The sequence below is a fragment of the Tachyglossus aculeatus genome, chromosome 5 (assembly GCF_015852505.1).
Source record: "Tachyglossus aculeatus isolate mTacAcu1 chromosome 5, mTacAcu1.pri, whole genome shotgun sequence".
Classification (NCBI taxonomy): domain Eukaryota; kingdom Metazoa; phylum Chordata; class Mammalia; order Monotremata; family Tachyglossidae; genus Tachyglossus; species Tachyglossus aculeatus.
In genome coordinates, this window is record NC_052070.1 from 62,764,969 (window position 1) to 62,790,975 (window position 26,007).

At 52.2% G+C, this 26,007-nt stretch overlaps 1 protein-coding gene across 1 annotated transcript; it reads right to left on the reverse strand.

The window, feature by feature from the left end:
- Positions 1–5,792: 5,792 nt before the first annotated feature.
- On the reverse strand, positions 5,793–24,128 carry KLHL17 (kelch like family member 17). The gene is made up of 12 exons (XM_038746644.1): positions 24,047–24,128; positions 19,314–19,600; positions 19,052–19,173; positions 18,744–18,965; positions 18,536–18,652; positions 9,843–10,056; positions 9,344–9,488; positions 8,945–9,112; positions 8,543–8,631; positions 8,141–8,214; positions 7,729–7,910; positions 5,793–6,920 (listed from the first exon to the last, which is right to left on the reverse strand). The coding sequence occupies exons 1-12, from the start codon at positions 24,112–24,114 to the stop codon at positions 6,692–6,694; spliced, it is 1,917 nt and encodes a 638-aa protein (XP_038602572.1). The 5' UTR covers positions 24,115–24,128; the 3' UTR covers positions 5,793–6,691.
- Positions 24,129–26,007: the final 1,879 nt, after the last annotated feature.

Below are 26,007 nucleotides of genomic sequence, written 5' to 3' on the forward strand. Positions count from 1 at the left end.
GGATCCTTCCTCATCCCCTTTTCCACGCGAGTTTTTCCCGGGTCCGGGCCGGCGGTGGCCCGGTCAGCAAGGTCCCGTGCCCCTCTCCAAGAGCGCCCGAGCAGGGGGTCAAAGGTCAGTGGGGTCAGCGGGGGCCGGGGAAGGGCAGGAAAAGTAGATGGGTCCCGGGGTCGGGGAGAGAAAGATTGGAGGGGGGGGGTCTCCCGGGTGGGAAAGGGAGAGCTATTTCTATTTATTTTATTTTGTTAGTATGTTTGGTTTTGTTCTCCGTCTCCCCGTTTTAGACTGTGAGCCCACTGTTGGGTAGGGACTGTCTCTCTATGTTGCCAACTTGTACTTCCCAAGCGCTTAGTACAGTGCTGTGCACACAGTAAGCGCTCAATAAATACGATTGATTGATTGATTGATTGAGAGGGGCTGAGGGTGGGGAGGGGGCAGCAGAACCTGCTTAGCGTGGGCGGAGTGATTGACAGCGGCGGCTGGACTTGAGAGCCGCCGTTAAGGGGGTCTGAAGCAACCGACGTGGGGGAGGAGTTGAGGGTCGTGAGATTGAGGGGAGGGCAGGGTGGAGGCTCAGCCCCAGACCCCCTACCCAATTCTCGTCCTGAGTCACCGGCGTGGAAGCAGCGTGGCTCAGTGGAAAGAGCACGGGTTTTGGAGTCAATCAATCAATCCATCGTATTTATTGAGCGCTTACTGTGTGCAGAGCACTGTACTAAGCGCTTGGGAAGTACAAGTTGGCAACATAGAGAGACGGTGGGATCACAGTCTAGAAGGAGGTCATGGGTTCAAATCCCGGCCCCGCCCCTTCTCAGCTGTGTGACTTTGGGCAAGTCACTTCACTTCTTCGGGCCTCAGTTACTTCATCTGTAAAATGGGGATTAAGACTGTGAGCCCCCCGTGGGACAACCTGATCACCTCGTATTTGTAATCCTCCCAGCGCTCAGAACAGTGCTTTGCACATAGTAAGCGCTTAATAAATGCCATTAAAAAAAAGGGGGCACCCTCTGCTGGACTCGAGGTCCCACCCTCGGCCGAAACCGGGCTTCCGAGCCCCGCCCACTGCCGGGGTCAGTCCCACCGCGGTCCGGCCCACCTGGCCCCGGGGGCCTGGGACTCTTGGAGGAACCGGCTGTTGGTTGCTTCATTCATTCATTCAGTTGTATTTTTTGAGCAATTGCTGTATGCAGAGTACCGTCCTAAGCGCTTGGGAGAGTACAATAAAACAAGAAACAGACACACTCCCTGCCCACTGTGAGTTTAGGGAGAGACAGAGTAGATCAGCACATTTGGGACGGATTACACAACAACTCCCCCGACTTTCTGTTCAGTCATTCATTCAGTTGTATTTACTGTGTGCAGAACTCTGTGCTAAGCGCTTGGAAACTACAGTTCAGCAATAAAGAGAGACAATCCCCGCCCCACACCGGGTTTACAGTCTAGAAGGGGCAAGTCACCCAGCATGAGCCACCCAGCACCCCTAACTCTTCCCTCTTCATTCCTGACTCCCCCAGTGAGCTAGCATGGACTATCCAAAGCACCTAACTTCTCCCCTCCCTATCCTGCCTCTCCCTCACTGACCCAGCAAAGTCCATCCGACATCCCTGCCTCTTCCCTCCCTCCTCACTTTTGACTTTCTACAGAAAAGTTCAGGGCATGTCACCCCCTTCCTCAAAAATCTCCAGTGGCCCCCTATCCACCTCTGTGTCAAACAAAAACTCCTCAATATTGGCTTTAAAGCTGTCCATCCCCTTGCCCCCTCCTACCTCACCTCCCCTCTCTCCTTCTACAGCCCATCCTACAAACTCCTCTCCTCTGGTGTTAATCTTCTCACTGTGCCTCAATCTCGCCTGTCTTGCTGTCGACTCCTGGCCCATGTTCTACCTCTGGCCTGGAAATCCCTCCCTACTCAATCCACCAGTCCCTCTTCCCCCCTTCAAAGCCCAACTGAAGGCACACCTCCTCCAAGAGGCCTTCCCAGACCAAGCCCCACTTTTTCTCAGCTCCCACTCCCTTCCACCTCACCCTGACTCGCTCCCTTTACTCTTCCCCCACCTCCCCTCCCCACAGCACTTATTTATATATGTATATATCTATAATTCTATTTATATTGTCTATTTACTTGTATTGATGTCTGTCTCCCCTACTCTAGACTGTGAGCCTGTTGTGGGCAAGGATTGTCTCTCTTTATTGCTGTATTGTACTTTCCAATTGCTTAGTACAGTGCTTTGAGCACAGTAAGTGCTCAATAAATACAATTGAATGAAATGACTTTCCCTTCAGTCACCTAGCATAGGCTATGCAACACCCCTGATTCTCTCTGCACCATCCCCACCTCTCCCCTCTCCATCTCCATCCCTGACTCTCCCCCCTCCATCCCTGATTCTCGCTTCTCCATCCCTGACTCTTCCCCCCTCCATCCCTGACTCTCGCCTCTCCAACCCCGACTCTCCCCTCTCTGTCCCTGACCTCCCTCCAGTGCCTCAGTGGAGACAATTGAGCATCCCTGATTTGCCTCTCAATCCGAGACTTTTCTTCCAGTGACTCAGAATGGGCCATCCAGCAGCCCTGACTCCCCTCTCCATCCCAGTTTCTCTCTTCAGCGGCCATGGATTCATACAAGCCTCACACGGTCCTGCTGGTGTTTCCTGCTGGAGTTTCCTGCTGGTGTTTCCTGCTATTTCCATGATGCAAGAAGCAGCATGGTTTAGTGGATAGAGCACAGGCCTGGGAATCAGAAAGACCTGAGTTCTAATCCTGACTCCTCCACGTCTGCTGTGTGACCTTGGGCAAGTCGCTTCACTTCTCTGTGCCTCAGTTTCCTCATCTGTAAAACGGGGATTAAGATCTTCTAGATCACAGTCTTCTAGACTGTGAGCCTGCTGTTGGGTAGGGACCATCTCTATAAGTTGCCAACTTGTACTTCCCAAGTGCTTAGTACAGTGCTGTGCACACAGTAAGTGCTCAATAAATACGATTGAATGAATGAATAAGATTGTGAACCCTATAGAGGACGAGGACTGTGTCCAACCTGATTAGCTTGTACCTACTCTAGCACTTAGTACAGTGCCTGGCGCATAATAGGTGCTTAACAAATACCATAAAAAAAATATAGTTCTGTATGGGAATGAATTGCCACTGGAATCTGGACCTTTTTGTATGAGCGTTTGTACTGTGGGCATGCATCTCCAGAAAGGCACCCAGCACTTCCTTTAAGCCATCAACAGGCTTTGAGTGCTTATTCTGTGCAAAACACTATACTTAGGACTTGGGAGAGTACCTTAGAGAAAATAGCCATGAGCCCTGCCTTCACAGAGCTTGCAATCTAGCCAGCTTCCTGTTCTTCCAAGTGAAATGGTGCCCCTGACAGAGACAGAAAAGGTCGGGGGGTTTGGGGTTTAGAGCTCTGATGGGCCTGGAGCATAGGATGCCCCATCTGCCCCCCTCCACCCCACCCCTCCTTCCCAAAGATAGCTGAGATAATTCTCACCTCTCAGGCTTATGTAAAAATTGATATGGGGATGGGGGCAGGGCAGCTACTCCTACCCACTGGCCAAAGGACCCCTCCAAAAAGCGGGCACACTCACCCAGGTAGCTCACTGGGGGTAGGGAACATGTCTACCAGCTCTTATGATATACTCTCCCAAGTGCTTAGTTGTCACTAAGACTAAAAAGCAGCATGGCTCAGTGGAAAGAGCCCGGGCTTGGGAGTCAGAGGTCATGGGTTCGAATGCCGGCTCCACCACTTGTCAGCTGTATGACCTTGGGCAAGCCACTTAATTTCTCTGTGCCTCAGTTACCTCATCTGTAAAATGGGAATTAAGACGGTGAGCCCCACGTGGGACAACCCGATCACCTTGTATCCCCCAGCGCTTAAAACAGTGCTTTGAACATAGTAAGCGCTTAACAAATACCATCATTATTATTATTATTAGTCATTCAATAGTATTTATTAGCACTGTGTGCAAAGACTGTACTAAGCGCTTGGAAGAGTACACTATAATAATAAACAGACACATTCCCTGCCCACAAAGAGTTTACAGTCTTCACTGCACTGCCTAAAGTACTCAATAAATAATACTGATTGATTTATATATACACACAAAGTCTGCCACACCCATGCTTGGTTCACTCACTTCCTGTCCCTTCCCCCCCACCAATGGGCAGAGTGTATATATGCCAACCTGCCTGTCCACTGTGCACATATGCATTCACACATTCATGCAAAGTGTACACAAGCCCTTGGCACATACCCTCCCAGGGTATCAGGGTATACACCTGCTCATTTGATGGCAATAGTGAACATACACACATGAGAAGCAGCATGGCATAATGGATAATAATAATAATAATGATATTTGTTAATCCCTTACTATGTGCCAAGCATTGTTCTAAGTGCTGGGGTAGATACAAGATAATCAGGTTGTCCCACACGGGACTCACAGTCTTAATCCCCATTTTACAGAAGAGGTAACTGAGGCACAGAGAAGTTAAGTGGCTTGCCCAATGTCACACAGCAGACAAGTGACAGAGCCGGAATTAAAACCCATGTCTTCTGACTCCCAAACCCGTGCTCTAACTAACCTGTGCTTTCCACTAACCACACTGTTTCTTGCAGCACGTACAGAGTACAATCCTAGGAGTCAGGAGGTCATGGGTTCCAATCGTGGCTCCACCACTTGTCTACTTTGTGACCTTGGGTAAGTCACTTTACTTCTCTGTGCCTCAGTGACCTCATCTGTACAGCGAGGACAGAGACTGTGAGCCCAATGTGGGACAGGGACTGTGTCCGAAATAAATGATTTGTATCGATCCCAGTGCTTGACACACAGTAAGTGCTTCACAAATATGATAAACCCCCCAAAAAAACTGAATTGTAAATTCACTGTGGGCAGGGAACTTGCCTGCCTACTCTGGTATTGTATTCTCCCACAAACTTAGTACCCAGCACTTAGAACAGTGCTTTGCACATAGTAAGTGCTTAATAAATGCCATCATTATTACAATGCTCCACACAAAATAAATACCACTGATTGATTGATTGATAACCAAGGGCAAAGCCCAACCCCTAAGAAAGGACCAGCAGCTGGAGAACCAGTGGGGTGGGGCTGGGAACATCACCTCAATTTAATTGCTCTGGCAGAGTCCAGAGGAATGTGGCTGACAAGGGAAGAGGCCTCACTCAGGGTCATTTGGTCCATTCTGCTGGGGTAGTGAAGAGGCCTGCACCCAGTGTTCTCTCAAGATTAATTCCCAGTGTCAGGCACATCTGGATGTCAGGGTCTGTTTGACCCTAAAATGGAGGATGGAGCGGCAGAGCTCTGCCTCGACAGGTGGGGCTTCATGGCGGCATGGGGGACAGGAGAGGGAGGCTCAGAGTGCAAGAAAACATTTATTGTACAGGTTGGCTCATATTGCTCTGGGGAAGATCGCACTGGTTGTGCCCATGGGCAGTTTTGGGTTGGGGTGACTGTGGGTGTCTCCCACAGGCGCTGGGGGTGTCTGTGTGTGTAGTTGTGTGCATGCATGCGAGTGTGCGCTCTGTGGAAGCGGCTGGGGGCACATGTGTCCCGCGGGCACAGTGTGCATCTGGTGGGTTGTGGGTATATGTCATGTATGCATTAGGTGTGCAGTCCGCACCATCTGTTTGTGGGTGTGTGCACCGTCTAGTGCAAATTCAGGACACTCTGAGCAAATAGATACCATGTGGCACAGGAAGGTGCCGACGGGACAGATGGATGGAGGAAGACACCTGTTCCCTGACTCCTTCACCTCCAGCCCCTGAGAGACCCCCCACCCCCACCCCCAGTGGAGGAGCTGGGAAAGAGGGGGCAGCACCCAACCCTCAGTTCTGCAATTGGATGGTTCTTTGCTGTGGAGTTCAGGCCCCGTCCCTGCTGCCTCTCCCTCATATCACATTCCCGCCCCCACCCCGGGGTGGGGGTGGGTCTGTCTGACCCTCACACGACGCAGCCCCCCTCCCAATTACTCACCGATCCACCGGACAGCGGGTGAGGGGAAGGAAGGAAGTGGGAGGGTTGACATGTCTAGTGTCAGTCTGTGGAGGGACACACTATAAGGTAACACAAATAAACCAGTGGACAGACCAATGCGGGACAGACACATGTCACCTCCCGAAGACCTGGAGCTGGGATGTTAGCCCCCACATTCCTGCTTCCCCTCCCCTAGAGCAAGGCCGCAGGTGAATGGGCCTCTTCAGAGTCCTGCAGGTTGGAGAGAGGTGCATCCCCTCCATGGGCCTGGGGACCCCAAGTCCATGGTTTGACTAGGGCACTGACCAACTGGTCCTGTAACCCGGGTGGGGGGTGGGCTCTGTCCTGTCCTCCTAGGGGGTGACGGTTAAGGCTTAAGGAGCTGGTGCTGACCCCGGATGCCGACCTTGGACGGCCCTCTTTCTTAGGACCGAGGGGAGAAGGGTGTTTTGGGAGGGGGGCGGTCTCTCCTGCCTAGGTCATTGCAGAGCAGGGCCCGGGGTGGGTCATGGAAGCAGCATGGTGGTGGTCGGGGCCAGGGGGATCTGGGGAAGGGGAGGAGGCCGGGGTCCCAGTGCCGTCCCCAGCTCCCTACCCAGAGGCAGGGGATAGGTGGGTTAGTGGGGGTGGCGCCTCTGCCCCCCTACAGGGAGTGGCTGGCCTGGGGATCTGGCCGGCGGTGGCGCCGGGCTCCTGGGTCAAAGGCTGGTCGAGGAGACGGAGAGGGTGGGGGAGGATGGGGGCGGGAAGTTGAGCAGCTCGAGCACGGCCACCCCAACACTGCTGCGCCGGGTGAACATGCAGGAAGCGGCTGCCCATTTGTTGGTCCGCGGGTTGTACTTCTCAATGGAGTTGAGGCTGGAGCTCCCGTCGTTCCCGCCCACGGCGTACAGCCATCCATCCATGGCCACCAGGTCGTGGGTGCTCCTTGGGCAGGTGGGGAGGACAGGGGGTGTGAGTGGCCCGGGAACACCCTCCTCTCCCCCTCCCAGGGTGGGGATCTGGGGATCAGGCCCCTCGCATGATCTGCCTCGTCCTGCTGCCCATCAGTTTCTGGGTATCCTTGGGAGAATCCTCCCCGCCCCCACCCCCCCCAACTTCCCCCAGCCCCTGGAACCTGGGAAGGAAGGAGAATGAAATGTGAAAGGGGAAGGTAGAGAGGGGGATGTGGGGCAGGGGTGACCCAGGGCTGGAAGAGGGTGGAGATGGAGATGGGGAGGGGGTAGTGTCATTGTGTACCCCCAGTGAAATAACCTGGCTTTCCAACCCCACCTGCCCACAATGGCAAGTGCGGGAAAACTGGGCCCCGGTAATAATAATAATTATTATGGTATTTGTTAAATAATAATAATAATAATGGCATTTGTTAAACGCTTACTATGTGCAAAGCACTATTCTAAGCGCTGTGGGGGATACAAGGTGATCAGATTGTCCCACATGGGGCTCACAGTCTTAATCCCTATTTTACAGATGAGAGAACTGAGGCTCAGAGAAGTTAAGTGACTTGCCCAGGGTCACACGGCAGACAAGCGGCAGAGTCACTTGTAGAGAAAAGCCAGAACTCGGGGATCCCGTTTCCAGGGCTGTTCCCTGGCTGAGCCGCTCCCAGGGGCCAGGGGAGGGGGAGGGTCCCATTTCTGACCCCATCTGTGTCTCTGCCCCTCGGTCCCCGCTCAGTCCCACGGCCCTGGTGGAGGCCCCAAAGCTGTTGTCCCAGCACAGGGGGTGGCGGTACCTGCGGATGTTCATGGGGGCCACGCTCTCCCAGGTGTTAGCCTTGGGGCTGTAGCGCTCCACGGAGTTGAGGCAGCTGGTCCCGTCATTGCCCCCAGCCACGTAGAGTGCTCCCTCCAGGACTGCCACGCCAGCGCTGCTGCGGCGGCTCAGCATATTGGCGATGGGTGCCCATGTGTTTCCCTGGGGCGATCATGGGGTCGGGGTGCAGGGAGACTACCACACAGGCAGGGTCTTCCCCTGCCTCCCATAGGACATCCCCTCCTCACCCGGGCCCCTTGCGTGTCCACCCCACACCACTAGCTTGAGCCCCTGAGGAGACTCCAGCCCATCTGTGAGGGACTCGTCCGGGGGTGGGATGGGGTGAAAGGGAAGGGGGACATGGGATGGGTTGGGACTGCAGAGGTCAGTACCTGGGGTTCATATTTCTCTACGGTGGCCAGGTGGGAAGAGCTGTCATAGCCTCCGACTGCGTACAGGTTCCCATCTGCAGGGGGACTACGGTCAGCCCAACTCAGGATGGACAGATGCACGCTCGGGCCAGCTCAGGGTGGATGGATGGATGCTCGGCCCAGCCTCAGACAGATGGATGGATGCCTCAGATGGATGGACCCGTGCCCAGCCCAGCTTGGGACTGACAGATGGCTATCTGGGATGAATAGCATGAATAGCCCGGGACAGGATGGGCACCCAGGGCAGGCAGTGCATGCTCAGCCCAGGCCCGGCAGATGGATAGATACCCAGGACCCAGGCTGTGACTGGTGCAGGAGTTGGGAGGGGAAGGAGGGGTGCATGGGCAGTTTCTGGTCACCCACCCAGTGTGGCCACACGGACGTATCTTCTCCTGGTGCTCATGGCAGCGATGGATGTCCAAGTGCCTGTCAGGGGGTCGTACCGCTCAGCGCTGTGGCCGGAGGGGACAGTGGGGAGGGTGTCCGGGCAAGTGGAGTGGGGAGAGGTGGGGTCAGCGAGGCTTATCCTTCACAGCCCCGATCCTCTTCCCCAACACTCGCACAGCTTAGAGCCGCCCTTCCGGGGAGGCCCCATGTGGTGGGTGGAGTTTGTCGGGAAAACTGGTCTTCGGGATGCTGAATCGGGACAGAGGGACAGCACCCCCACCTCACCTGGCCCTGCAAGTGCCTTCCGGCCCTCTGGATGAGCAAGGGGACCATCCTGTCCCCGCCCACCCCTCCCCACCTTTCTCCCCATCCCCACACCTGTTGAGACAGGAGGCTCCATCGTAGCCCCCGGCGGCGTAGAGCAGCCCGTGGAGAGCTGCCACCCCTAGGCAGCTGCGCCTCGTGCCCATGGCCACCTCGGGCTGCCAAGAGTTGGTGACTGGATCATAGCACTCGACTGTGGCCAGGTCAGACGTCCCGTCGTACCTGTGGGCAGGAGTGGGAGGGTCAGGAGTGGGAGGGTCAGGAGTTGAGGACAAGATCCTAGCTGAGGATCGGGGTGGGAACGGACGGGGAGGGAAGGGACAGCCCTTGGACCCGCTGCAGATCCAAGACTGACCCGAGTGAGCACCAGGCCTAACATCAATTCATCCCCGGTCAGGGTCAAAGGCCAATGTCACCAGCCTCCCCCCCCCCCCCCCCCACCGCTGATCTTACCCGCCCACGGCGTAGAGCTTGTTCCCTATGGCAGCGACGCCTACACGGGCCCGGCGGGTGGACATGGAGGCCACCATGTGCCAGCGGTCAGTCCGTGTGTCATACGCCTCACAGTCCCCGTGGATGGCGAACAGGCTTCCACCACCTGGTGACGGTCAAAGGTCTGGGAAGGGGGGGCTGGAGGAGGGCATCGATGCTGGGGAGAGGTCCGGGGGGTCAGGGAAGCAGCAATGGGAGGGGCAGTTGGGGAGGCCCCAGTATGTGGGGCGACACTGGGAGGCACCAATTGCTGGGGGGAGTTGGGGAGACCCCAGTGTTCAGTGTGGTCCAGGGAGGTGCCAATGTGGAGGGAGTCGAGGAAGGCTTGATGGTGGGAAGGGGATATTGGGGAGGCCCTGGTGTTGTGGGGGAGGGGTGTGACTTTGCTGCAGCAGAGGCCCTGGGGAGGAGGTCATGGGGAGAGGAGAATGGGGTTGCCCACAACCCCCGGCCCCCATACCCACTGCGAAGAGCACGGGGCTGGCTCCCTCGCAGCGGCGCGGCCGGGTGCGGCTGTTCCCCAGGACCCCGCGCTGCTCCGGCAGCAGGTGGAACTTGAGGGCCTCGATGAGGAGGTCCTTGCAATCCGAGTGGTGCCGCACCAGCGCCTCGCTGTCCACGTGGCTCAGCAGGAAGTCCCGGCTCAGCAGCGGCAGCCGTACGCACTTCATCAGCTGCAGGCACACGGACACGTGGACGGACTGATGGACCGACGGATGGATGGACGGACGATGGATGGATGGAAGGGGAGGATGGACTGATGGATGGACAGAGAGACCGACAGACTAATGGATGGACGCGTGAACAGCCAGGTGGGCCAGTGTGTGTGTGTGTGGGGGGTGGCGGGGGTGGACGGATGGACCGTCTGCGCTGTACTTGATCATAATCCTGGACTTCTGGGCTGCCTTTGCCACTGTGGGTCATTTCTTCTGGAAACAACATTTAGCTCTGGTCTCTCTGACACTGGTCTCTCCCCACCTCTCTCTGGCTGAATCTTTTTTGCTGGTTCCTATTCTGCCTCAATGCCTAAAGGCGGGAAACCCTCCAAGCTCTGTTCTGAGTCCCCCACTCTTCCCCCTTGACCTTGATTCCCTCAGAGAGTTCACCAGCTCCCCTGGCTTTAGTTACCACTTCTCTGCAGATGATTCCCAAACTCATCTCACTCTTTCCCCAGGTGCAATCTTTGCATTTCTTTTCTTTGCCTCTGGGACACTTCTACTTGCACCTCCAACCTCATCCCTTCTGTCTTTATAAAAACACTTGCCCCCACTCTTCTTCCTTCCTGATCATCATCTTCAACCACTCATTCTCAGTTGCCTCCTTTTCCTCTACCTTTAAATTCATTCAGTCATATTTATTGAGTGCTTACTGCGTGCAGAGTACTGTACTAAGCATTTGGGAGTGTACAATATAATAATAAACAGACACATTCCATGCCTACAATGAGCTTACACCCACATCACCTCTGTCCTAAAAAATATTTTGACTGGACCCTCCTGACCATTCCACTAGCACCCCATCTCCCTGCTCCTATCCTTGCCCACACGCTTCTCAGACTAGTTCTTTATATCCACAGCCTCCACTTCCTCTCTTCCAACACCCTTCTTGACTGTCTTCAATCCAATTTCCCCTCTTCACTCCACTGAGACCATTCTCTCGCTAATCACAGCTCTGCCACTTAATCTGCTGTGTGACCTTGGGCAAGTCACTTAACCTCTCCATGCCTCAGTTACCTCATCTGTAAAGTGGAAATTAAAACTGGGAGGCCAACCTGATGATCTTGTATCTACCCCAGTACTTAGTACAGTGCCTGGCCCATAGTAAGCACCTTACAAATACCATAAAAAAAGTCACCAGTAGCTCCTTCTTGCTCTGTCTAATGGACTTCTCTCCATCCTTGACCTCTTGACTGCCTTTGACATATTCAATCCATCAATAAATTATGTTGGTTCGACTGTAACAATATTGCTAAAATCCACCCTTTCCTTTCCATCCAAAATGCTACCACATTAATCCAAGCACTTATCTTATTCTGCCTTGATTATTGTATCAGCCTCCTTGCTGACGTCCCTGCCTCCTGTCCCTCCCCACTCCAGTCTATGCTTCACCCTGCTGCCTGGATCATTTTTCTACAGAAACATTTGGGCCATGTTTTCCCACTCCTCAAGAACCTCCAGTGGTTGTCCATCCACCACTGTATCAAACAGAAACCCCTTACCATCGGCTTTAAAGCACTCAATCTCCTTGTCCACTCCTACCTCATCTTGCTACTGTCCTACTACAACCCAATCTGCCCACTTTGCTCCTCTAATGCTAACCTTCTCAGTCTACCTCGATCTTGTCTTTCTCACCACTAACCTCTTGCCCACATACGATTGATGATGATGATCCTGCCTCTGACCTGGAATACCTTCCCTGCTCCTATCCCACAGACAATTACTCTTCCCTCTTCAAAGCCTTACCGAAGACTTGTCTCGTCCAAGAAGGCTTCTTTGACTAAGTCCTCATTTCCTTTTCTTCCACTCCTTTCCTCATTGCCATGACTAGCTCCCTTTATTCATCCCACCTCCCAGCCCCACAACACATATGTACATATCTGTAATTTTATTTATATTAATGTCTGTCTCCCCATCTAGACTGTAAGCTTACTGCGGGCAGGGAGTGTGTCTGTTATATTGTTACACTGTACTCTTCCAAGCCCTTATTGCGGTGATTTTCACAGAGTAAATGCTCAATAAATACGATTGACTGACTGAGTGACTTAAACAGTGTGGACCACTCCCTTCTCCTGGAAACAATATCTAACCTTGGTTTTGCTAGTACTGTCCTCTCCTGGTTCTCCTTTTTTTTTTTTTTTTTTAAAAAAAAGGTATTTGTTAAGTGCTTACTGTGTGTCAAGCACTGTTCTATGTGCTGGGTAGATACAAGGTAATCAGGTGAGAGGTAGTCCCTGCTTCTCATGGAGCTCACAGTTCAAGTAGGAGGTAGAACCGGTATTGAATACCCATTTTACAGTTGAGGAAACTGAGGCCCAAAAAAGTTAAGGGACTTATCCAAGTTATAGAACAGGTAAGTAGTAGAGCCAGCATGAGAACCCAGGTCCTCTGACTCCCATGCCTGGTCTCTTTCCACTAGGCCGTGATGCTTCTCCCACTACCTTTTTTTAAAAATAATGTTTGCTAAGAACTTACTATGTGCCAGGCACTGTACTAAGTATTAGGGTAGATACAAGCTAGTCAGGTTGGACACAGCCTCTACCCCACATGGGTAGTCTTAATCTCCATTTTACAGATGAGGTAACTGAAGCACAGAGAAATTAAGTGATTTACCCAAGGTCACACAGCAGGCAAGTAGCAAAGCCAGATTAGAACCCAGGTCCTTCTGGCCCATGCTCTATCCACTAGAGCATGGAGCAAGGAGTTCAGTCTTGGACATGTTGAGTTTTAGGTGGCAGGCAGACACCAATTCCCTTGGGGAGCTCACCTGCTCCCTCAGCTTCAACTACCACCTCTGCCTGTGTGGATGAGTCCTAGCTTGCTCGCCCTGACCTCTCTCTTTATCTGGAAATTTGCATTGCCTTCTGCCTCCAGGATACCTCCACCTAGCTGCCCCACTGGAAACTCAAGCTCAACTTAGCCCAAAATGGACTCCTCAACTTCCCACCCAAATCCTCTCCTCCACCTAACTGTCCCATCACAGCTGACAACACCACCTTTCTCCCAACTCCTGAGCCCATAACCGTGGCATTTTTCTTGTTGCCTCCCTCTCTTTTAACCCCAATATTCGGTCTATGACTAAATCCGGCCAATTTTCTTCTTTCACAACATTTCCAGAATCTGCCCCTTCCATTCTATCCAAACGGCCACTACACTGGTCCCAGCACTTGTCACAGCCCATCGCCAACTACTGCAGCAATCAATCAATCAATCAATCGTTTTTATTGAGCGCTTACTATGTGCAGAGCACTGTACTAAGCGCTTGGGAAGTACAAATTGGCATCACACAGAGACAGTCCCTACCCAACAGTGGGCTCACAGTCTAAAAGGGGGAGACAGAGAACAGAACCAAACATACCAACAAAATAAAATAAGTAGGATAGAAATGTACAAGTAAAATAAATAAATAAATAAATAAATAGAGTAATAAATATGTACAACCATATATACATATATACAGGTGCTGTGGGGAAGGGAAGGAGGTAAGACGGGGGGATGGAGAGGGGGATGAGGGGGAGAGGAAAGAAGGGGCTCAGTCTGGGAAGGCCTCCTGGAGGAGGTGAGCTCTCAGCAGGGCCTTGAAGGGAGGAAGAGAGCTAGCTTGGCGGATGGGCAGAGGGAGGGCATTCCAGGCCTGGGGGATGACGTGGGCCGGGGGTCGATGGCGGGACAGGCGAGAGCGAGGTACAGTGAGGAGATTAGTGGTGGAGGAGCGGAGGGTGCGGGCTGGGCAGTAGAAGGAGAGAAGGGAGGTGAGGTAGGAGGGGGCGAGGTGATGGAGAGCCTTGAAGCCCAGGGTGAGGAGTTTCTGCCTGATGCGCAGATTGATCGGTAGCCATTGGAGGTTTTTGAGGAGGGGAGTAATATGTCCAGAGCGTTTCTGGACAAAGATAATCCGGGCAGCAGCATGAAGTATGGATTGAAGTGGAGAGAGACACGAGGATGGGAGATCAGAGAGAAGGCTAGTGCAGTAGTCCAGACGGGATAGGATGAGAGCTTGAATTAGCAGGGTAGCGGTTTGGATGGAGAGGAAAGGGCGGATCTTGGCAATGTTGCGGAGCTGAGACCGGCAGGTTTTGGTGACGGCTTGGATGTGAGGGGTGAATGAGAGAGCGGAGTCGAGGATGACACCAAGGTTGCGGGCTTGTGAGACGGGAAGGATGGTAGTGCCGTTAACAGAGATGGGAATGTCAGGGAGAGGACAAGGTTTGGGAGGGAAGACAAGGAGCTCAGTCTTCGACATGTTGAGCTTTAGGTGGCGGGCGGACATCCAGATGGAGATGTCCTGAAGGCAGGAGGAGATGCGAGCCTGGAGGGAGGGGGAGAGAGCAGGGGCAGAGATGTAGATCTGGGTGTCATCAGCGTAGAGATGATAGTTGAAGCCGTGGGAGCGAATGAGGTTACCAAGGGAGTGACTGTAGATTGAGAACAGAAGGGGACCAAGCACTGAACCTTGGGGAACCCCCACAGTAAGAGGATGGGAGGGGGAGGAGGAGCCTGCAAAAGAGACTGAGAAAGAACGACCAGAGAGATGAGAGGAGAACCAGGAGAGGACGGAGTCTGTGAAGCCAAGGTCAGATAACGTGTTGAGGAGAAGGGGGTGGTCCACAGTGTCAAAGGCAGCTGAGAGGTCGAGGAGGATTAGGACAGAGTATGAGCCGTTGGATTTGGCAAGCAGGAGGTCATTGGTGACCTTTGAGAGCGCAGTTTCCGTGGAATGAAGGGGACGGAAGCCAGACTGGAGGGGGTCGAGGAGAGAGTTGTTGTTGAGGAATTCTAGGCAGCGCGTGTAGACGACTCGTTCAAGGAGTTTGGAAAGGAATGGTAGGAGGGATATGGGACGATAACTAGAAGGTGAGGTGGGGTCAAGAGAGGGTTTTTTTAGGATGGGAGAGACATGGGCATGTTTGAAGGCAGAGGGGAAGGAACCAGTGGAGAGTGAGCGGTTGAAGATGGAAGTTAAGGAGGGGAGAAGGGATGGAGCGAGAGATTTCATAAGATGAGAGCCTCCTGGCTGACCGCCCTGCCTTCGGTCTCTCCCCACCCCAGTCCCTACCTCACTCATCTGCTCAGAGCCTTTTTCTAAATATCTATCCTGTGCATTTCTCCCTTCTCCTCAAAAACTTCCAGTTGTTGCCCTCCCATCTCTGCATCAAGCAGAAAACTGCTCACCATGAGCTCCCTGCCCTCTACCTATCCTCAGTCCTCTCCCATTCTAGGTCAGCCCCTACACTTCGCTCCTCAAATACCAACCTACTATTTGTGCCTCTCTCTTCTGTCTCTCCATCAACTCCTTGCTAACGCTCTCCCTCCCTTTTCAAATCCAGTAGGTTACTGTTCTCCTTATCTTCAGAGCCCATGTGAAATCACAATCTGCTTCAGTCTATACTTCAATCTGCTGACCGGATTATTTTTCTACAGAAACGCTCTGGGCATGTCATCCCCCCCCGACTCAAAAATCTCCAATGTTGCCTATCAACCTTCGCATGAAGCAAAAACTCCTATTGGCTTCAAAGCTCTCCATAACCTTGTGCCCTCCTACATCACCTCCTTTCTCTCCTTCTACAGCCCAGCCCGCACACTCTGCTCCTGTGCCGCTCACTTCCTCACTGTGCCTCGTTCTCGCCTGTCCCGCCATCGACCCCTGGCCCACGTCCTACCTCTGGCCTGGAATGCCCTCCCTCCTCACATCCGCCAAACTAGCACTCTTCCCCCCTTCAAAGCCATACTGAGAGCTCACCTCCTCCAGGAGGCCTCCCCAGACTGAGCCCCCCTTTTCCTCTGCTCCTCCTCCCCTCCCCATCGTCCCTACTCCCTCCCTCTGCTCTACCTCCTTCCCCACCCCACAGCACTTGTCTGTATTTGCACATATTTATTATTCTATTTTATTAATGATGTGTATATATCTATAATTCTATTTATCTATTTTGATGCTATTGATGCCTGTCTACTTGTTTTGTTTTGTTGTCTGTCTCCCCCTTCTAGACTGTGAGCCTGTTGTTGGGTAGGGATTGTCTCTATCTGTTACCGAATTGTACTTTCCAAGAGCTTAGTACAGTGCTCTGCACACAGTAAGTGTAAGCTCAATAAATACGACTGAATGAATGAATGAATGAATTTCCAAGGACTCCTTTCCCAGTTGAATTCTAATCTTCCTCGCCTTATAGTAATTGTAGTCTTAAGCACGCTGAGCACTGCACTAAGTACTGGGGTAGGTACAAGATAATCAGGTTGGACAGAGCCCCTGCCCCATATGGACTTCATACTTTCCAAAGACTTAGTACAGTGGTCTGCACACAGTAAGCGCTCAATAAGATTCAATAAATGAATGGTCTACGGAGGAGGAGAACAGGTGATAAATCCCCTGTTTATAGATAAGGAAACTGAAGTGCAGAGAAGTTACATGATCTGCTCAATCCCACAGCTGCCATTTTTTTAAAATGGCATTTGTTAAGCCCTTACTAGGTGCCAGGCACTGCACTAAGCACTGGGGTAGATACAAGGTAATCACGTTGGACACAGTCCCTGTCCCACATGGGGCTCACAGTCTTATTCCCCATTTTACAGATGAGGTAACTGAAGTCTAGAGAAGTTAAGTGACTTGCTCAAGGTCACCCAGCAGAGAAGTGCTTAGTACAGTGCTCTGCACACAGTAAGCGTTCAATAAATACGATTGAATGAAAAGTGGTAGAGCTGAGATTTCAGCACTTCTATGCCTCTGAAGCCCTTTAGCACTCGCAGCCCCCAATAGCACTTATGAACATAATGTACATACACTATTACGTCCTCCTACTTGTAACTTGTTTTAGTGTCTCTCCCCCCTACTACATTGTAAGCTCTTTGAGGGTAGGAATTGGGTCTACTAATTCCATTTTTCTAGTAGGTGCTCAAGAAATACTACTGCTTGATAATAATGGTATCTGTTAAGTGCTTACTATGTACTATGTACTGTGCACTGTACTAAGCACTGGGTGGGTAGAAGCAAATCAGGTTGGACACAGTCCCTGCCCCACACAGGTCTCACAGTCTTAATCTCCATCTTACAGATGAGGCAACTGAGGCCCAGAGAAGTGAAGTGACTTGCCCAAGGCCACAGAACAGATAAGTGGCGGAGCCGGGATTAGAACCCATAACCTCCTGACTCTCAGGCCTGTGGCTTACCCACATTCCATGTTGATCTACATAGCCTATATTTTGCTGGGAACAGCTACGGCATTTGTGAAAGGTTTGTACCTGTTATTCTCCCCGATTAGCTCATTAGCTCCTTGAGAGCAATAACAGTTTCTTTTAGTCAATTATACTTTCCCAGGCATTTTATACAATACTCTGCAGGCAGCCCATGCCAGTTACAGCAATCTGTCCATGGTACATGCAGTCGGCGCTGGTACGGCACTTAGTACAGTGCTCTGCACGCAGTAAGCGCTCAATAAATACGATTGAATGAATGAATACAGCACTCTGCACATGATTCAGTGCTCTGCACACATTACATCAGACAGCTGGTAAAAATAATTATGGTATTAAGCGCTTACTATGTGCCAGGCACTATACTAAGCGCTGGGGGTGGGTGGGGGGGATACAAGCAAATTGGGTTGGGCATGGTCTCTGACCCATGTGGAGCTCAGAATCTCAATCCTCATTTCACAGATGAGGGAAATGAGGCCCAGAGAAGTGGAGTGACTTGCCCAAAGCCACACAGCAGATGAGTGATGGAGGTGGGATTAGAACCCATGACCTTCTGGCTCCCAGGTCCATGGTCTATCCACTACACCACTGTAGGTGGTAGAGCACTGTGCAAATGGTAGGCACTTGGTAGAGCCTAATTCTATTTGTTTTGACGACTTGACACCTGTCCATATGTTTTGTTTTGTTGTCTGTCTCCCCCTTCTAGACTGTGAGCCCACTGTTGGGCAGGGACCGTCTCTATATGTTGACAACTTGTACTTCCCAAGCGCTTAGTACAGTACTCTGCACACAGTAAGTGCTCAATAAATACGATTGAATGAATTAATTCCACTCTGCACAAGGTAGGTGTCCAATACAGTACTCTGGATGGCATACAGTGTCCAGCACAGGGCAGACATACTGCACACGGCCTACTGCTCTGCACCCATTAGAAGCTCAATAAACACCATGGGTGGGTGGTTCGTTAGGCAGGGGGTAAGATGGGTCCTGGAACAGGCCCCTCGGGGCTCTTGGCTGCCGACTTTGTTCCATCCCTGAGACGGGAATAATAATTATGGTATTCGTTAAGCGCTTACTGTGTGCCAAACACTGCTGTAAGTGCTGGGGTAGACACAAGGTAATCAGGCTGGACACAGTCCCTGTCCCACACGGGGCTTGCACTCTTAATCCTCATTTTACAGATGAGGTAACTGAGACCCACAGAAGTGAAGCGACTTGACCAGGGTCCCAAGCGCCCCCATGCTCTCCTCACCCGCGGCACGTGTTGCCTCCGACCGTCCACGTCGTGCCGGACCCAGCTTAGGGCCGCCCGGTACACCTCCTCTTCAGATGGCACGTTGAGGCTGTCGCTGGAGATGAGGTCCAGCACCTGCGGGTGGTGGGCGAGGGGTGGGTCAGAGCGGCCCGGAAGGGTGGGCAGACCATTGGCGGGCGTGACCGACGGACCCGTGGGGCATCACCTGCTTGAGTGGCAGCAGCATGAACTCCTCGGTCTTGGCCACGTCCACGAAGTGCTGCAGCACGTACTTGTGCGCAGCCTTGAGCAGCTCGCCGCAGGAGTGGGTGTCGGCAAAGCTGCGGATCCCCAGGCAGTTGGAGGGGTCCAGCTGGCTCAGCAGGAATTTGCAACAGGCGTCGCGCACCCCGTTCAGCTGCAGGAGGCTGGCAGCCGGGAGCAGCGTCTGCCGGGCAGGGGAGCCGCGGTCAGGGCAGGGGCTGGCCCCTGTGGTGGCCCTCCGTGTGCGGGCGAGGGGCCGGGGGCTCTCACCTGCACGTTGCCTTCACCCACGACGATCTCGGCCGTGTACGCGTACTGCACCAGCTGCTCCAGGGCCTGGGGGTCGATGTCATGCAGGGTGACGTGGGTCTGGCGGCTCTCGCTCATCTCGTCTGCGGGCACAGCCGGCCGCCGCTCAGGGGCCTGCCCGGCCCCGCCGCCCCGGTGACCGCCCAGCCCGCCCAGGCACCCGAGGGGCCGTCGGCCACGTCCGGGGAGGGGAAGGGGGTCGGCCGGGGGCCCCGGTACTTGCTTGTGAACATGGCGTGGAAGTAGGGGCTGCAGGAGGCCAACACCACCTTGTGGGCCTTGATCTCCTTGGTGGCCACGTGCAGCACGATGTCGCACAGCTGCCCGCGCTGCCGCATGCGGCTCATGCACACGAAGGCGTCGTGGTAGTGCCGTTTGGCGCTGTGAGAGACGCTGTGCCCGTCCCGGCTCAGCAGCTGCATCCCGCCCTCCATGGCGCCCACGGCGGGCCGGGCGGGGCGCAGCTGGATCCGCTCCGCCTCGCTGTCCAGGCAGGGGTGCGTGTCCGGGCTGTAGGGCACAGAGAGGGTTGGCGGACACAGGCGGGGGCCCCCCAGCACAGACGGAGCGGGGAAGGACCGGCAGCCCAGCGGAGTGGCCTCTGCCACCGGCCACGACTCCTCATTTTCCGCCGCCGCCGGCCCAGGGTCGAAACGGCCAGACGAGCGTGTTTGTCAGACATGCGTGTCTGCACGAGTGCGTCTACATGGCTGTGTTTCCGCACGGCTGCGTGCACACAGGTAAGCAAGAGTTAGCGTGAGTGGCAGACTGGGGAAGGGCAGACTCTGGGTTTTGCCCAACCTCTCCAAGCTCTTCCCCGAGGGGCACAGGCCGGCGAGCAGACTGAATGGGCATCTTCTACCATACACAGCCCTGGAGGCAGGGAGTGCGAGGTGGACTCCTGCCCAGTCGGGTCTTTCCATTGTCATACTGGGGGCCTCTGTATCTGTCTCCCCCTCTAGACTGTAAACTCACTACGGCCAGGGAGTGTGTCTGCTAAATTTGTTGTTTTGTGCTCTCCCAAACACTTGGTACAGTGCTCTGTATATAGTAAGCAATCAATACATAGCACTGAATGATATGGTGGCCTCTGGGTGACTGTGTCTCTGTAGCTTCAAGACTGTGAGCCCATTGTTGGGTAGGGATTGTCTCTGTTGCTGAATTGTACTTCCCAAGCGCATAGTACAGTGCTCTGCACACAGTAAGCGCTCAGTAAATACGATTGAATGAATGCGTTTCTGTCTGGGGCTGTGACTCTCAATGTCTGTTCTCTCTTCTCCCATTACATTCAAACTCTCACTCTTCATTTCACTGGCTAGCCAACTCACTGTGCCTAATTCCCCCCTTCCCATTTCCTCTTCTCCCACTCCCTTCTGTGTCGCCCTTGCTGTTGTATTTGCACCCTTTAGTCATCCCTCCCTCGGCCCCACAGCACTAATGCACATAACTGTAATTTATATTAATGTCTGTCTCCCCCTCTAGACTGTAAACTCCTTGCGGGCATTCGTTCAATTGTATTTATTAAGTGCTTACTGTGTGCAGAGCACTGTACTAAGCGCTTGGGAAAGTACAATACAGCAATAAAGAGACAATCTCTGCCCACAACGAGCTCATATGCCTGCCAACTCTGTTTTTATTGTTCTCTCCCGAGCATTTGGTACAGTGCTCCGCACTCGAGAAATACTATTGATTAATTGATTTATTGATTCCCATTATTCCAGTCCCTGTTCATGCCCTTCCGCCGGCTAGGAACTCTTTCCTTCTTCAAAAATGCCAGACCACCTATCTTCAAAATTCTTTGGAAGTCCCTCCTCCTCCAGGAGGCCTTCCCTGGTTAGTTTTTTTCTTCTTCCCAGTTCACACCCTCCCTACTATGACGCTGGCACCTCTATCCTCTTCCACACTCACCCACAGCACCTGCCGATTCACCCTACTACTTAAGCCTGTACTCACCTACGCTTCCGATTTTCCTTGCACCTATTCTAAACATGTACTATTTAGGGTCTGTCTCCCCCACGAACTGCAAGTTCCGGAGGGAGGGAATGTGTCTACCAACTCTAGCGTGCTCTCCCAAACGCACAGTACAGAGTTCTGCACATAACGGATGCTCCATAAATTCTCCTGACTGAATGCCTCCACCCGACTGTCCGTACGTGTGATTGCCTCAGTGTGTGACTGTCTGAAATAAAGTGCTAGACTCGGAGGCTGAGACAGTGCATCCTTGGCCCGCTGCCCCAATCGCCATCCCCGGCCCCGCACCCCAACCATCCTCCTCCATGGCCCGGACACTCAGGGTTTGGGGGTGGGGGTGTTCTGTTGTACTCTCCCAAGTGCTTAGTATGGTGCTGTGCACCTAGTAAGCGCCCAATAAATCTGATTCCCTTTCCAGACTCAGCCCCTCCTTACCTCTTCTCCCACTCCCGTCTGCGTTGCCCTGACCTGCTCCTCCGATTTACAGCACTTATGTCCAAATCTGTCATTTATTTATTTGTATTCATTCATTCATTCAATCATGTTTATTGAGCGCTTCCTGTGTGCAGAGCACTGTACTAAGCACTTGGGATTTATTTGTATTCATTCATTCATTCAATTGTATTTATTGAGCGCTTCCTGTGTGCAGAGCACTGGACTAAGCACTTGGGAAGTCCAAGTCAGCAACATATAGAGCCGCAGCAACGGGCTCACGGTCTAGAAGGGGGAGACAGACAACATGTAGATGACTTTGGGCAAGTCACTTCACTTCTCTGGGCCTCAGTTCCCTCATCTGTAAAATGGGGATGAAGACCGTGAGCCCCTCGTGGGACAACCTGATTACCTTGTATCTACCCCAGCGCTTAGAACAGTGATTTGCACATAGTAAGCACTTAACAAATACCAACATTGTTATTATTAATGTCTATCCCCCCCCCCCCAACTAGACTGTAAGCTCATTGGGGGCAGAAAACGTGCGTTATTGTTGTATCGCTTAGCACAGTCTCTATTTGTTGCCAACTTGTACTTTCCCAGCGCTTAGAACAGTGCTTTGCACATAGTAAGCACTTACTAAATGCTATCATTATTATTATTATTGTCCTCTCCCAAGCGCTTAGCCCAGTCTCTATTTGTTGCCGACTGTACTTCCCCAGTGCTTAGAACAGTACTTTGCATATAGTAAGTGCTTACTAAATGCTATCATTATTATTATTGTCCTCTCCCAAGTGCTTAGCCCCGTCTCTGTTGCCAACTTGTACTTCCCCAGCGCTTAGAACAGTGCTCTGCACATAGTAAGCACTTACTAAATGCTATCATGATTATTATCGTCCTCTCCCAAGTGCTTAGCCCAGTCTCTGTTGCCGACTTGTACTTCCCCAGCGCTTAGAACGGTGCTTTGCACATAGTAAGCGCTTACTAAATGCTATCATCATTATTATTATTGTCCTCTCCCAAGCGCTTAGCCCAGTCTCTATTTGTTGCCGACTTGTACTTCCCCAGTGCTTAAAACAGTGCTTTGCACATAGTAAGCGCTTACTAAATGCCATCATTATTATTATTGTCCTCTCCCAAGTGCTTAGCCCAGTCTCTGTTGCCGACACACAGTGCTCTGCACACAGTAAGTGCTCAATAAATACGATTGAATGAATGACTTGTACTTCCCCAGCGCTTAGAACAGTGCTTTGCACATAGTAAGTGCTTATTAAATGCCATCATGATTATTATTGTCCTCTCCCCAAGCGCTTAGCCCAGTCTCTATTTGTTGCCGACATGTACTTCCCCAGCGCTTAGAACAGTGCTCTGCACATAGTAAGCACTTACTAAATGCTATCATGATTATTATTGTCCTCTCCCAAGTGCTTAGCCCAGTCTCTGTTGCCGACTTGTACTTCCCCAGCGCTTAGAACAGTGCTTTGCACATAGTAAGCGCTTACTAAATGCTATCATTATTATTATTGTCCTCTCCCAAGCGCTTAGCCCAGTCTCTATTTGTTGCCGACATGTACTTCCCCAGCACTTAGAACAGTGCTCTGCACATAGTAAGCACTTACTAAATGCCATCATGATTATTATTGTCCTCTCCCAAGCGCTTAGCCCAGTCTCTGTTGCCGACACACAGTGCTCTGCACACAGTAAGTGCTCAATAAATACGATTGAATGAATGACTTGTACTTCCCCAGCACTTAGAACAGTGCTTTGCACATAGTAAGCGCTTACTAAATGCCATCATGATTATTATTGTCCTCTCCCCAAGCGCTTAGCCCAGTCTCTGTTTGTTGCCGACATGTACTTCCCCAGAGCTTAGAACAGTGCTTTGCACATAGTAAGCGCTTACTAAATGCCATCATGATTATTATTGTCCTTTTCCAAGTGCTTAGCCCAGTCTCTGTTGCCGACTTTCCCCAGCGCTTAGAACAGTGCTTTGCACATAGTAAGCGCTTACTAAATGCTAACATGATTATTATGGTCCTCTCCCAAGCGCTTAGCCCAGTCTGTTGCCTACTTGTACTTCCCCAGCGCTTAGAACAGTGCTTTGCACATAGTAAGCACTTACTAAATGCCATCATTATTATTATTGTCCTCTCCCAAGCGCTTAGCCCAGTCTGTTGCCGACTTGTACTTCCCCAGCGCTTAGAACGGTGCTTTGCACATAGTAAGCCGTTACTAAATGCCATCACTATTATTATTGTCCTTTCCCAAGTGCTTAGCCCAGTCTCTGTTGCCGACTTTCCCCAGCGCTTAGAACGGTGCTTTGCACATAGTAAGCGCTCACTAAATGCTAGCATGATTATTATGGTCCTCTCCCAAGCGCTCAGCGCAGTGCTGTGCACACAGTGAAGCGGTCAACGAATACGACCGGTTGATTGATTGATGGGGGGGTGGGAGGGGCATCTGCGGCAGCCCCCCCCAAAGATGGATCTCCGGTTGCTGCCCCCTCTGCCCTCCCTCCCTCCCTGCCAAGGCCTGTCGGTGGTGGGCACTCACCCAGGGGCAGGGGCAGGGGCTTCGGGGCTCCTGGCCGGGCCCGGGCCGAGGTCCGGCCGCGCCTGCATGGGGCTGTCAGGCCGAGTCCATCCCGCAGCTCCGCCCCGCAGCTCCGCCCCGCAGCTCCCGAGGCCCGGCCCTGCGGATAGAGGGACCGGTCGCCTGGGAGACCTTGGACCGGTCGTTTCACCTCCCTCGCACCTCAGCTGCAAAATGGGGAGTGAGGCTGGGGGGGCGGGGGCAACCCGATTACCTTTCATTCGTTCAATCGACCGGGCCCATCGAGCGCTCACTGTGGGCACAGCGTTCATCCATTCAATCCTATCCCCCTGTTGGGTAGGGACTGTCTCTATATGTTGCCAACTTGTACTTCCCAAGCGCTTAGTCCAGTGCTCTGCACACAGTAAGCGCTCAATAAATACGATTGATTGATTGATTGATTGAGCGCTTATTGTGTGCAGAGCACTGGACTGTGAGCCCACTGTTGGGTAGGGACTGTCCCTATGTGTTGCCAACTTGTACTTCCCAAGCGCTTAGTCCAGTGCTCTGCACACAGTAAGCGCTCAATAAATACGATTGATTGAGTGAGTGAGTGAGCGCTTACTGTGTGCAGAGCACTGGACTGTGAGCCCACTGTTGGGTAGGGACTGTCTCTATATGTTGCCAACTTGTACTTCCCAAGCGCTTAGTCCAGTGCTCTGCACACAGTAAGCGCTCAATAAATACGATTGATTGATTGATTGATTGAGCGCTTATTGTGTGCAGAGCACTGGACTGTGAGCCCACTGTTGGGTAGGGACTGTCCCTATGTGTTGCCAACTTGTACTTCCCAAGCGCTTAGCCCAGTGCTCTGCACACAGTAAACGCTCAATAAATACGATTGATTGATTGAGTGAGTGAGTGAGCGCTTACTGTGTGCAGAGCACTGGACTGTGAGCCCACTGTTGGGTAGGGACTGTCTCTATGTGTTGCCAACTTGTACTTCCCAAGCGCTTAGTCCAGTGCTCTGCACACAGTAAGCGCTCAATAAATACGATTGATTGATTGATTGAGTGAGTGAGTGCTTACTGTGTGCAGAGCACTGGACTGTGAGCCCACTGTTGGGTAGGGACTGTCCCTATGTGTTGCCAACTTGTACTTCCCAAGCGCTTAGTACAGTGCTCTGCACACAGTAAGCGCTCAATAAATACGATTGATGATGATAACTAAGCGCTGGGGAGCTCCCAAGTCGGCAATGGAGACGGTCCCTGCCCAACAGCGGGCTCACAGTCTAGAAGGGGGAGACGGGCAACAAAACAAAACATGTAGACGGGTGTAAAAATCGTCAGAACAAATGGAGTTAAAGCTGTATCCACATCCTGAACAAAATAAATAGAATTGTAAATTTGTACAAGTAAAATAAATAGCATAATAAATCTGTACAAATATATATGCAAGTACTTGCTTACTGTGTGCAGAGCGCTGTACTAAGCGCTGGGGAAGTACAAGTCGGCATTCATTCAATCGTATTTATTGAGCTCTTACTGTGTGCAGAGCACTGGACTAAGCGTTTGGGAAGTACAAGTTGGCAACATATAGAGACGGCCCCTACCCAACAGCAGGCTCACAGTCTAGAAGGGGGAGACGGGCAACAAAACAAAACATGTAGACGGGTGTCAAAATCGTCAGAACAAATGGAGTTAAAGCTATATGCACATCCTGAACAAAATAAATAGAATTGTAAACGTGTACAAGTAAAATAAATAGCATAATAAATCTGTGCAAATATATATGCAAGTGCTCGCTTACTGTGTGCAGAGCGCTGTACTAAGCGCTGGGGAAGTACAAGTCGGCATTCATTCATTCATTCAATCGTATTTATTGAGCGCTTACTGTGTGCAGAGCACTGGACTAAGCGCTTGGGAAGTACAAGTTGGCAACATAGAGAGACAGTCCCTACCCAACAGCAGGCTCACAGTCTA